Genomic DNA, 13514 nt, shown 5'->3' with positions numbered 1-13514 from the left:
GCATCTCACTTTTCCAGTTAGCTGAGGAACAGTGTTTAGTGCAATTTCTGTGACTTTGTTCTCTGTGCCATATATTTCAACATAGCATTCCACCAATCTCTCCATCTGTTTATCTCCACCAGTGATAAACTCACCAGCTTTGGACTTGAGAGGAGCTTTTTCGGAATCTGTTGGACCCGTTGCTTTCTTCATTCCTTCAAGCGTACCTCTGATGTTTCCAGTATCAGTACCTTGTGTGCATTTCATAGCAAAGCTGCACCTGGTATTTATTAGCACAGCATCTAGTTTAGGGCTGCCAGGATTAGTCAACTAGTCACGATTACGTCGACTATCAAAATCGTCGACGACTGATTTAATAGTCGACGCGTCGTTTGAAGCTTTGTAAGATCACAAAAGACTCAGGAATAAGTAGTAGAATTTAAGAGTGTAATAACGGACTGAAACAGAAGATGGCAGCACTGCATGTACAAGGATGCCAGCTGCCGTTAAACCCCGAAGAAGTAGCTCTGTCCCAGAATTCATAGCGCAGTCCAGCTCAGTTTCCAACAATGGCGGCAGCTAGTAAGTTTTAATATTACTCTTATTATTCTTTCTGGGTCACAAAATAAACTTTTAACATATTTTTAGGCTAGAATGTAACTGTGTAAACCTCAAATATCTGCTCAGTTTATCAAGACACCACATATTTTTAAAAGCGCTCTGATGTTTTCGAAGACGTCTGTTACCCACTAGCTTGATAGCTAGCCGGGGGCAAGGCTCACTAGAGCCCGTGAGAACACCGGACTCCCGGCAAGTCGTTTTTAAACCCACAGCAGTCTTTCGCTACTCAGGTTAAACATATCACTTAGTCACTTAGATAACTTAAAAATGTTATTGTTTGGCTTTTTTAGTATTTTATTTGTTCCTGAGTAAATCGGTTTGGCTGAGATTAAAGTTATAGTTTTTACACAGCTGAATAAACATCAAGCATACAACTGATTATCAGAAGTGTGAGATGCTCGAGAATATACTCCAGCATCCCGTTTTTAGATAGCAAGGAGTTTATTAAACTTCACGGAAACAATCTGCAAATTTCATTAAAATTTAATAAACTATCATCTTGTCTTTATTTTTAGTTAGCACATACCTTAAACACTTAAAGCTGTAAGCTAATGATAGTTATATAAGAGCAGATGCATGCTGGTGCAATAAGCTATAAGTCCAATGGATACATGATCTGATTAGTCGACTAATCGCAAAAATAATCAGTGATTAGTCGACTATCAAAATAATTGTTTGTGGCAGCCCTAATCTAGTTGTGCTGTATGTCTGCCAGCTCTCAGATCTTCTAGGCTTTGCTTCTGCTTGAACGAGGCAGGCCTTATAGCTTTTATCAGTGGCTTCATTTCTGGCCATCAGCATCTATGCAGTGAGCATTCTTCCTCCTCCTTTTCCTAAACACTATGACAGTTCTATCATATGTGATGCTGCTTATGGAGCCCCACAGTTCAGCTGCGTTTTCAAAATACTCAACATTTTGTGGAAGACTTTGATTTAGAGTATCCAGATTTTTTCCCCATTTGTATTTGATTTTATAAGAAGCAGGTGTTGAAGTGTGCAAGGGTTTTATATTCTGGAATAATGAGGTTTCTCTGGTTGTACTCTCAGCTTGCAGCACCTAATATTCCTAAAATGAAATCTTAAAATATAGTAACCCTATTAGTCCTTCATATACTTTGTGGTTTTGGTGGAAGTTGTCCAGTTCGGGAGACATTAGCCGTAGCAGTGTCTGCCTACGCTTGATATAATTTAATTTAATGGATTTTGGCTTGTGGCACATATTTGTGAATGAATGAATTGCAGAACCATAACCCAGCTATTGTGGGCAGTGTGATTCACAAAGAATTTTCTTTTTTCTGTATACAACTGCTTTTGGTTGGCATTACAGCTGTGTACAGAGTGCCAGCAACATTAGCGTTTGCATCCTGTCATGAGCCTGAGCCACTTGTCACAGACACAGTTTTCTCTTAAATGAATCACCTCACAACAAGGTGGTTGGGTTTTTCTTTTGTAACAGGATCATATTTCGTGGGGGAGGCTGAGTTTTTCAGGTGTATTTTTGGCCATAAGCCGATTGCCATTTAGTTCTATTATATTCAAGAGATGGCAGACGTCCCTATAGATGTTATCTCTAAAACTGAGCAACTCACACCAGAATAGTCTCGATAGATAAATATCACTGAATCTGATCTGGGACCCTTTTCTACTTCTAACCTGCTATATGAAAAACTTAATTTGTCTAGTTAGTAAAAAAAAAATCTAAAAATGTCGAGTTTTCAGAGTCATAAAAAGAAGCTGCAGATAGTCTGAGCTGTTATTTACAAAAGATTTCACTCAATATTTAAAAAAAAAGATGAATCAGTTAACTTCCAGCATTTAATCTGTTAAATATTATTGTTTCAGTGTTGTTCTGTCCAGGTCCTATAACAGCTGGCCTGTGCAGACACTTGCCCTCCCTTTGTTTACCCCTCTGACACATCTTTCCACAGATAATGGTCATTAACGCCACAATCTGTCAGGCCAAAAGTTGAAACCAAGAATCTGTCTCTAACCTTCATAGACCACCTTGCCTTTGGCTTCTTTGTCATTTCTGACATGTCCTCATCGTGACCCAGACAGCCCTCATTAGCTTTCTGGCACTTGCAGAGACCAAGAGGAGAGATGTACGTGGAGTGCTAACATACTCTGTCTCACCACAGCTTGACCTGGCTGGGCTGATTTGGCTGACCTTCATTACCCCAGGCGTGACCCCTTGGCAGGGATCCACAGACCTGAGACTGAACCACCTACTAATTCTCACCTTCTCCTCTTTTCCATCGCACATAGCTGTGGGGAGAGTTCCTATTGTCCACGGCCCTCATCTGTCTAGCTCTTAGTTTCTCTGCCTGTGAGCTTCACTCATGTTGAAGTGGGCAACTCAATGTGTCAAATCAACTATGTCTGTCCTCCTGTACTTATTTGCACTTTCTCTCTATCCGCTTGTCTCTAAGGTGACCACCGACCTGAGGCAAAAATGCACAGACTCTCACACGGGGACGTCCGCGTCGGCACCGCTCGCTGCTGGGATCATCGCTCTGGCTCTGGAGGCCAAGTGAGTGCCCCTGTACCATCTGTTTCTACATTAGGGAATCAGAAATCTAAAGCTTTTTTTTTAACTTTATGCTACTGTTAACTTAGTTTATTATGATCCACTGCGTGCTACATGTGGGAGTATGTGCGTGGACTCACGTCTGTAAATGCGCAGACGTCTCTGGGAAGGCGGCGTTGGCCTAAATCCCAGCCAAGAAATTCTTTCCACTCCAGATTAAGCTTTTGATAATTGGTTAATTAGTGAGACAAATCAGCAGCTGCAGCCCACACAGACATCTGAATACCTGTAGGGCCCATGGTGAAGATTTTAAACTGGTAAATGTCTCTCATTATTGCTCACTCAAGACTCCAGGTGTCAGAATCCAAGTTTCTGTCAGCAGCTCTAATGTGTTCCCCATTATCTTGAGTCATATCTTGCACGTGTTAAGTCAGTTTTATCAGTAAGCAGTGCTTTACTGTGCATAATTCTCCTCCTTTCCACATTAGTGATTTGCTGACAGCTGTCAAATCAATCCAGTAGTACCACACAGCCAAGTTTCAGTTCTGGTATGTTCAGCGTCTCTGGTTTAACACCGCACAAGAGTCAGTATTTATCAGTGTATAGCCCCCCCCCCCCCCCCCACTCCTCCTGAAGCCCCTCCTGACAGGCAGCAGTAATAACAGGGTAGCTAGTTTATCAGTCTGGGACCGCACTGGAATTCACAGAGATGGAATCATTTAATAGGCAGAGTGTTTTGGCTTTCTGGTGTTTTATTATTTTATTATTTTCTCCTTCGCTCTTGGCTGAGGTGACATTGAGTGGATCGGAGGATCTTGTCCATTAATAACACATGAGAGGATGTGAGATGTGAATGCTGATGTGGAGGTTGGCGGAGGTGATGCACCACAGTGCAATTCCGTGTTTTTATTTCTGACAACTGTGGTGTTGCTCTCGGTAAAGCTCTGTGATTATCTTAACCCACGGAGCAGTTTTTCTTAGTGGTGACTTAAAGGATTCTCTGTTGGATACTTACAGCTAAACCCCTTAATAAATCTATATGAAGGAAAAAAAAATACTGAGCTTCAGCTATGTTGGAGGTGACCCTGTCCCCAACTCACAGAACCTATTAGAAACTATCATTACAGATAGGCATAGACTGTCCTCCACGGTTTTGTTTTACAGTGTTCCCTGACCTTTCAACACAGTAGGTTATGATGTACCTTTAATGCTGGTATTTTACGCCCATGTTAAAACCTTTATGTGAGTCCATAGCTTTGTTTTAGTTGAGTGGCACATCCCTCAGGGTTCCCTCCACCTCTCAGTGTAGTATTTCAACACTGTACGGTTGTTCTCCCTGTATATGCTCAGATGGATCACATTTCAGGTGTTTTTACAGTCTTCTGACCTTTTCCGTGTCCCATTGCTGCTCACATTTCCCGGCCTGTATTGTTGTACAGTTGAGGTCATCAAAACCTGACATTTCTCATAATGTGCATAATAGGAAGGTATTAGCCTCACCTATTACATGAGAGAATGTAAATGTGATTATATTTCTTTCTTCCCTGTCTGCGCAGTATGAACTTAACCTGGAGGGATATGCAGCACCTGGTGGTGAGAACATCCCAGCCCGGGCGTCTCAGCGCCGGTGACTGGAAGACCAACGGAGTGGGGCGCAGAGGTAAAAACTCAATACAGTTATTAGACAAATCAAGAGCAGGTGGTAACATGTGGAGTTATGTCTATGCCTCAATCCTGAGTACAAATGGGAAGTTCACTTTAGCGCTCCTTTGAAAATGCCTTGCTTGAGAGCACTTTGGACAGCTTTGGTTGCTATGATACGGAATATGTGCAGATGTGTTACAAGTACCTAACTGACTGCTGCTTAACTGGTAAACTCTTGGTGAGCTAAATGTAGCTCCAAGCATTATTTTTATAGTAATGTCGCAGCAGTCCAGGGAAAACGGTCTGTTACACACATGCATACTTGGAGCAGCAGAAATATTCATTTCTCTTACGCTGTTGTTCAACTTTGTTGAACAAGTAAGCTGTGATGGTTGATCTTTCCCTCCAGATGGCAGTATAGCCCAGCCAAGGGATGAGCATTTATTAGCAATTATTTACATTTTTCTCGAGTAAATTTAAATGTTCATTTCTGTTTAGAAAGCTACCCTAAGATTCTGGTTATTACACTTGGTATTTCTTTGCTATTTCTGTGCTATTTCCATGCCAGAGTGGATTGATGCCCAGTTTCCCAATAACATGCATTTTTCTGATTCAAGTTAAGTAACCAAGTAACTGTAAGATTGTGTTAAAATTATCATATTTTTGATCAGTTTGCTATTCCTATGCGGTGCAGACTATGGCTGCTCAATTAATCGAATTTTAATCTCGATTACGATCTAGGCTTTCAACGATCATTAAAAATGACTGAACCGATTATTAGCCCCTCCCTCGTGCTTTACTCTCGCGCTGCTCCGTGTGGCAAATCGAGCGTACCTCTCTGCATTTCGAACACGTGTCACAACAATTAAGAGGACCCGAGGGAAGCTCGGAAAGCTCGGAAAGCTAAGCAGAAGTTATTTGGAGAGGAGAGTGACTGCTGTTGGTTGAAAAGAGAGGTAAAAAAAACTTCAGTGGTGTGGAAACATTATGGGTTCGCGGAGTCAGACGTGGATCAAGTAGACATAGGGTGTAAACTTTGCTACGGTGTTGTAGCTGCACCACAGAGCAACACTGCAAAGTTCCCTAAACATAGATGTTTACATTTTTCATTATTTTTTTTATATTGCAAACATTTGCACTGTTATCAGTATTTGCACACTATTTTATATTATTTTTGACAATCTTTAAAGTCATTATTCAATACACTGTTATTGTTAAATAAATATCGTCAAATAATCGAGATCTCAATTTCAGTGAAAATAATCGTGATTATCATTTTTGCCATAATCGAGCAGCCCTAGTGCAGACCACTGAATTTAACCAAAAATGTAACAAAAAAATTGAAATGAAAATGCAGTTATTTAACACTTTTCCTGTCATGCATAATGTTGTAAGCAAAATATGAATTATCGGGTTAAAGAAAAGAAAATGCAGAAAACAAAGATGTGAATGGCTATGGTGGCCCTCATGGAGCCATTGAATACCATAGGTTATACTGATGAAGTGTGAGCTACCATGTACAAGTGGACAAGAACTGATAACATGAACTAACATATTTTTAAACAAATTATATCCCTAATTGTTTATAATGCATACATTTTAGTTTGTTATGCAAATAACTTGAACAAATAGAAATCTCTTCTCTGCTCAAAGAAAGGTTTTGTCTTGCTTGTTACAGTTTGGCTATAACCATTACTTAACCCGACCTGGCTCAAAGGTTTGTGGCCTAGTTGGTGCCGAGTTTAAGGCAGGCCAATCCGATAGGCTGAGACACTGGGTGGGTATATCAGGGTCTGCTTTGGAGTGGTTCGAATCTTATTTGTGTGAACGATCCTTCTCTGGGGCTACCTCTAAGTACAGATCCTCTTCTGTTTCTCTTACCTATGGTGTGCCACAAGGTTCTGTTTTAGGGCATTTGTTTTTATTGTTTTTGTTGTATTTACTCCCTCTTCAGCAAACCTTCTGAGCACTTTTATGGACATTTCTTATCACTGCTATGCAGATGATATTCAGTTATATATCTCCTTTAAGCCACAAGATGTTTCCAAGCTACATATATTGCATATACTCCATTAGAGGTTGAATGGCTGATAATTTTCTTCAACTTAAAGAGGAGAAAAGAAAAGTCCTTGTTTGTGCTCCCGATAAATTTGTGCCCATGGTTTTGGAAAATCTAGGTCCTCTTGCTAAATTTGCCAAATCTTCTATTAGGAATCTTGGTGTAACTTTTGACTCAGCTCTGACTTTGGACGCTCATGTTAAATCTCTGCTTCGCTCCTGTTTTTATCATTTAAGAAACAATGCTGAGTCCTATTGTGTCACGCTCTGAACTAGAAATGATCATACATGCATTTGTTTCATCTCGTTTGGACTAGACCAAGTCTTCCAAGTACTCTCATGTTACACCCCCGCTGATCCAGCTGCACTGGCTCCCCATTAAAGTCAGAGTTCACTTTAAGATTATGACTTTGATATGCAGGGCTTTGCATGGACAAGCACCAACATACATCAGAGATTTCTTACATCCATACATCCCCTACAGGTCCCTGAGGTCATGTAATCAGGGCTTGCTGGTTGTCCATCACACGAGGCTAAATAACTGAAGATGACAGAGCTTTTGTAGCTGTGGCCCCCAGACTCTGGAACTATCTCCCTTTGAGTTTGAGATCTGTGGACTGAAGAAATTAAAAACTCATCTTTTTAAACTTGATTTTATGTTTTTAGCTTCAGTGAAGCACTTTGTGATTTTATCTTGAAATATGCTATATAAATAAAAATTTATATTACTTACTTTTACTTTACTTAGATGAATACATTCAGAATTTCTAGTTCATTTCTTGTGTTCTGCTTTAAGAATAAACATAAATGTTTGTCTTTAGGTTTCATGCACTTAGCGTCTAGTTCATAGATGCTCAATTAGTCCTTTTTAAAAAGTAAAACTTGTTTCTATTCGATTAAAGCAGCAATGTTGGCGTTCTGTTAGAAACAGTCACACTGACCAACAGCCAGAAACAGACTTTGAAGAACAACCTGCATTATCTTTTCTGCTAAAGTGTATTTCCTACCAAACTGACACGCATGAACATGCTATGTTTTGCAGCTTATCTTGTTGAAACAGCTGTGAAACATTTACCCAGAAAGTTTTCTGTTGGCATTAGTTTGCAGGGTAGATACTGTAGCCGATAAACATACATACAGATCTTCATTTAGATGACGGTGTGGTCCCAGCTACACACTGTTTGTCTGCCGCCTGTAGGCTAAAGAATTAGTCTAACTTTGTCTTCCATTCCCTGCCAAGGTTCAGTCTGCCGGCTGCTGTCATTCAGCCACAGAAAGCCATCTGAGACATAGAGAAACTTTTCTGACATTGCCCCAAAGAGCCTTTCCCTCCTTTTTAATGATAAAAAAAAGAAAATATGATAGGCTGGATAAACCTGTTTATATTATTACTGACTGTCGGTGACAGTTGGACTGTTAAATCCCTGCTGTTTTTAATCACATTTATGGTAAATGGTTAATGGCCTGTATTTGTATAGCGCTTTACTAGTCCCTAAGGACCCCAAAGCGCTTTACACATCCAGTCACCCACCCATTCACACACACATTCACACACTGGTTTATGTTCTCAGGCACAGATGAAGTATTGCTGTAGAGAGGATTGTTTGATTGTCATTTCTGTCACTCTGTGCTGCTATCTCATAACCACCACCCACAAAACTGCCATCCGCTCCCTATCCCTCCATTTTTTTTTCCTCCACAGTGAGTCATTCGTACGGTTATGGGCTCCTGGATGCAGGTGCTCTGGTGGCGTTGGCACAGAATTGGACATCAGTGGGACCGCAGCACCAGTGTGTTAACACGATGCTTTCAGAACCAAGGTTAGAAGGATGACTTAGAGCATGTGTGTGTGTGGGTTTGTCCGTAAAAAGAGTTTCACCATTGTTACAAAGACCTCCTGTTCTATCATATCTCTGACCCTGATGGATGTCGCTGCATTCTCCTCCAAGCCGGAGAGGTCGCTTAAGTTTAAAGCAAAGTGCTGTTCGGTGTCCATTTCTGCCTCCACACAACATTAACCACTCTGCCCACCTCTTGTCAAATCTGCAGAGACATCGGGAACAAACTGGTGTTCAGCAAGAGCGTGGATGCCTGCTGGGGACGACCAGAGCATGTCAGCTCGCTGGAACACGTTCAGGCTCGCCTCACTCTCTCCTACAACCAGAGAGGAAAATTGGCCATTCATCTCATCAGCCCGCTGGGCACACGCTCCACCCTGCTGTTCCCCAGGTACACAGTAAAAAAACAGGACAACAGCAGCCAGGTCCTAATATAAATCTCTCTTTTTCTGTGCCACACACAGACAAATAATGTGCGTGTCCCTCGGTTTTACTTTGGCACACATGCTCCCACAGGCGTATTCTCTGAGACAAATACTCAGAGTATGCCTGCTTTCAGATGCAGGGAAAAAACACCAATATGTCCTCTCTTTTTATTTATTCAGGCCCAATGACTTCTCCTCAGAGGGTTTCAATGACTGGGCCTTTATGACCACACACTCATGGGACGAAGACCCTCAAGGAGAGTGGACCCTGGAGATAGAAAATGTAGCACCTAATGGACGTGACTATGGTAACCTAACTCATCTTCATTAATTGCCCGGACTGGCTGCATCACATCAAACCTTCTTCCGTTCCAGCATTATCTTATGTATTTCCATGCTTCTCTTAGTAGCCTCTCTGCAGTTCTTCCTTTTTTCTCCTTTTCTAATGGTCTATAACAGCTTTGGTTCCAGCAGAGAGGCTCTTAGAAACTGCTCCAGATTAAAAGTTAAGAGTCTCTGGGCAGAGAACGAGTCTTCTGCAAGGAAGTCTTTGGCAACTATTTGATTATCTAAACTTCAGTGTCTTGAGAATGTTTTTCTTTCCAACAAATGGGCTGCACTTTAGCTCTAAAAGCAAATGGCAGCACACTGACAGAAAGAGTTGCCATGTTTTCCTGTAGATTTGTTTTCTCTGAGCAGCAGAGGGAAACGAGAGAGAAACACCTCTCTTTCTCTGCTGCTGTTGATCCTCCTCCACTGTTGTTTGGGCCACTCACATCACTCGTTTCCTGTCTTTCCACCCCCATATCCTCTTCTCAGCCAGTTCACTCTGTTCCCTCTTTGAGAAGTGCTAAATTGATATTCTCTTTCACCACTTACACCTCCACTCTCTCTGCCTCTGTTCTCCTCAGGTGTGTTGAGTCAATTCACCCTCATCCTGTGGGGTACTGGGCCCAGCATAGTCAACCCCTCGTCCCCCGACTTCCCTCGGCCGTCCAACAACAGCTGCAAGACATTCGATGCCCAGCAGATCTGTATCGGTGAGATCGATCGGCCTTCCGCTGTCACGCATGAGCCACTTAGGTTAAATAGGTTCATTTGTATTGGCGCCGGCATACAGTCGTTGTTACCAAACAGGCTTTGGGTCAGACTGTGTTGAGCGTTTCAGTTTGTGAAAAGTGAATGTGAATACAAATTGGCAATTTAAAAGCCTCTTGCGCATCTGTTTATGTGCGCACAATGAATACGCACGTTGCCATATGTCATATCAAAGAGTGGAACGCATTGCGAGCAGCAGGGGAGATTTAAACTGCGCCAGTGCCTCAGGTGCATGTTGTCAGCAAGGATGCCTTCCTCAGTGAAATGCAGACGAAGTCAAAAATTTTATGCTTCAAGCTTCTTCTTAATCATTTTAGACATTTCAAAAATTTCAGTAAAATCAACATTACAGTTATTACTGCTTTTATTTCATTTCCTCAGTTGCCTGCTAATTTCCCTCAAATTAAGTCTAAGGTTCTGACTGGAGAAACCTACAAAGGACAAATGGAGGAAATACTGAAATAATTGTTAACACTTGTTTTTTTGCCTGTTTGTGTTCTTTTGTAAATTAGCTGTCTTAGGGTAGAATATATTTCATATTTATTTATGTTTTTTATAGACTAAAGACGCTTTATAGCTTCTTTATCTCATTAGCAAGTAAGAAATGTAGTTCCAATTAATTACATGCAGTGACATAGATATGGACTGTAATTAATCCCACACTGGGGAAATTCACTTGTGCGCAGGGGACAGGGTGAAAAAGATGTATTAGAAAAATAAAAATAGGAAAAATGGTGTACAAAAGATGCCAAAATACTGTAATGTGTACAAATGGTTACTATATATAGTAAAAATACACAGTGCAGTGGGAGTGATAATAATACACAAATATATATATCTGTTTTTTAAACAGTGTTTGACGGTATGTGGTTCAAAGTTCAGAAATCATTTGTAGGTCTTAGTTTCATTGTGTTTATGACATAAACGCCTTCTTAACTCATTAATCTGCCCCTCTCCATCCAGAGTGCAGCCCTGGCTTCTCCCTCTTCCTGCAGGGTTGTGTGAAGTTGTGTCCGCCAGGCTTCACGTCGGGGCAGCAGCTCCTCAACCTCTCTCTGGAGAACTGGGTGGATTTGTCCTCCGTCCAGGCCTGCCTGCCCTGCAATCCCGCCTGTCTCACTTGCTCTGGCACCGGGCCTGCAGATTGCCTGTCCTGCCCTCCTCACAGCCATCTGGTCTTCACCTCCTGTTTGCACCAGAACCAAGTCCAGCGAAAATCCCCTCTAACTGGAGGACTCCAGGGTGACGGAGCGCAGCCAGAAGGTGCGAGTCCAGCAGCAGCAGACCACGACAGCAAAGGAGCTGAGGAATCCCCAGGGCTCATTGTAGCTCCGTCCACTCAACTCCCCGCCGTCGTGGCCCTTCTCAGCTGTGCCTTTATCCTGGCTGCCTTTGTCGGGGTCTTCTTCTTGCTGCAGTTACGCTCAGGTGGCGCTTCTGCCTGGAGGACCAAATTGCCCTCTGGATTTTCAGAGACGAACGGGGTGCGGGTGGGCTTTGGTTTTGGCTTCCGGCAGGGACGGGAGAGAAAGGCAAGGATATGCTACAAGGGAATCCCCACTGTGTGGGCGGATGAGGACATGATTGCCTACGAGTCTGAATCAGACAGCGAGGAAGTGGACGGTCACAGCGAGAGAACAGCTTTTATTAAGACGCAGAGCTCAATCTAGCTGAAGCTGCATCTGCTGTTGTGGTGTCTGACACGACGACAGGTCTGACTGCACGGAGCTGATTCGTGAAGCAGAATCGCACAGGTTCAGAAAAACACAAAGCGCAGGCCTTACTGTCCCATCGGCACCCCATCCAAACGCAAAAGAGCCAATCGTTTTTTTTCTTGTATTTATTTGCTACATGCTTCATGTGTACTTTCATGTATTTTATCTTTTATTTGATTGATGTCAGTTGTATTGATAAGCTTTGTCACCATTTAAATGTGTTATGCAACTAATTTACTTTGGAAATATTTTTCAGAGTGCTTTCCAGAAAATGAGTACTGCCACACCCTCACACTCCTCCACTTATATATAAAAAAAAAAGATGGCGCTTTAATTAGAATTGTAATTTTGCAGAAGAGTGCAAACTCAAAATTATCCCGTGGCCATATGCTGCAGGCGTGCAAAGGCAAACAAGGAAGATTAGAATATTTTGGCTTTTATTGGAATCTTTTCTCTCTGATGCCTCGGGATATTATAGCATTACAGAGACGAGGGTGACAAAATCACAGTCCACACCACCAGGAAAGTGTTCCTGTGCTCGTGGTTGTGTTCGTGGCTTGATGCAGCGCCTTCGGGCACTTCCACTGAAAAAGTGCATTCTGGTGTTTTGGGTTGTAGTTTGTAACCCTTTGCTCTCATCACTGTGGATGATCTTTTATGTGACATCCTGGTCAGTTTGAGAGGGAAGTTGTTTACTCGAGGCATTTGAGGTCGCGATGAATCTGCCGAGACACGTGTGATGAAAAGGGCAGCTCCAGGGAGTGACTTAAATATGACTTAATGACTAAAATAGTGGGAGTGCTGGAAGCACTCGAGAAGGTCGAGCTGACCTTGAAAGGGAGCTCAAATTCAAATTGGGTATGGTTTTTGCTTTTTATAGACAAAGCTGCAAACTTTTTGATTGCATTTGTAGGTCAAAGCCCCAAATCGATGAATACTAGTGTCGAACTGAATATCTGTAAATTTCAAACTATATATCTGCACTTGGGGGGTTCCTGAGGGGGAGAAAAAAACAGCGCCCCCTAGCATAAAAACTAATCAGAACTCGGAGTAACCTTGATGGAATCACAGTAGTTAATTTATTCAGGCTAAGCAAAGCACCTCCAGAAGTAAAGGCCTTATTCAGAGGCTGAGAAGCACATGTGGCAAGCAGTGTGTAGAAATGTGTGGATTGGCCCTTTACTCCATTACTTTATCTAAGGCATATCTAATTTGTCTCAAATACAAACATCAGGCCTCTACTTCAGGTGGATTCTAATATATTGCTGTTGTTATCTTTCATCAGAGACCTGACAGATTGCAGGCCAGAGGTTATAAAGTTGACTCGCTGTTCATTAATGCTAAGAAAAACTTTAAATTGAGGATTTCTGCAGCGCGCTGGGACAGCATAATAAAACATCCCCGCAGGTTGTTTGATAAGCAGGAAACTGTGGAGGATGCTCTGTTTTCAATCAAGCCTCAGTGGGAATTTCCACTGCAGAGCAGACACCAGAGATGGTACATCAATCACACAGAAATGTGCCGAATTACAGTGAGCAGCACTGTTTTTAATGACATTAACCACTCAGCCCAAAAGCTGCTTGGCTAACCTTGTGAAGCATTGTGCCAC

General features: G+C 42.1%; 1 protein-coding gene across 2 annotated transcripts in view; it reads left to right on the top strand.

Annotated features, from left to right (window-relative positions):
• Window positions 1-12676, top strand: part of furinb (furin (paired basic amino acid cleaving enzyme) b) — a 103780-nt gene extending 91104 nt beyond the window's left edge. For both annotated transcript variants that reach the window (XM_085164870.1, XM_085164871.1), the window contains exons 10-16: window positions 3030-3130; window positions 4684-4787; window positions 8532-8649; window positions 8879-9058; window positions 9273-9400; window positions 10004-10132; window positions 11154-12676. In XM_085164870.1, coding sequence (XP_085020996.1) covers window positions 3030-3130; window positions 4684-4787; window positions 8532-8649; window positions 8879-9058; window positions 9273-9400; window positions 10004-10132; window positions 11154-11860 — 1467 coding nt within the window. In that variant the 3' untranslated portion in view covers window positions 11861-12676. The remainder of the gene's footprint in view (window positions 1-3029; window positions 3131-4683; window positions 4788-8531; window positions 8650-8878; window positions 9059-9272; window positions 9401-10003; window positions 10133-11153) is intronic.
• Window positions 12677-13514: the final 838 nt, after the last annotated feature.

The sequence above is a fragment of the Neolamprologus multifasciatus genome, chromosome 7 (genome assembly GCF_963576455.1).
Source record: "Neolamprologus multifasciatus chromosome 7, fNeoMul1.2, whole genome shotgun sequence".
NCBI lineage: Eukaryota > Metazoa > Chordata > Actinopteri > Cichliformes > Cichlidae > Neolamprologus > Neolamprologus multifasciatus.
This window is presented reverse-complemented; position numbering and strand designations above follow the sequence as displayed.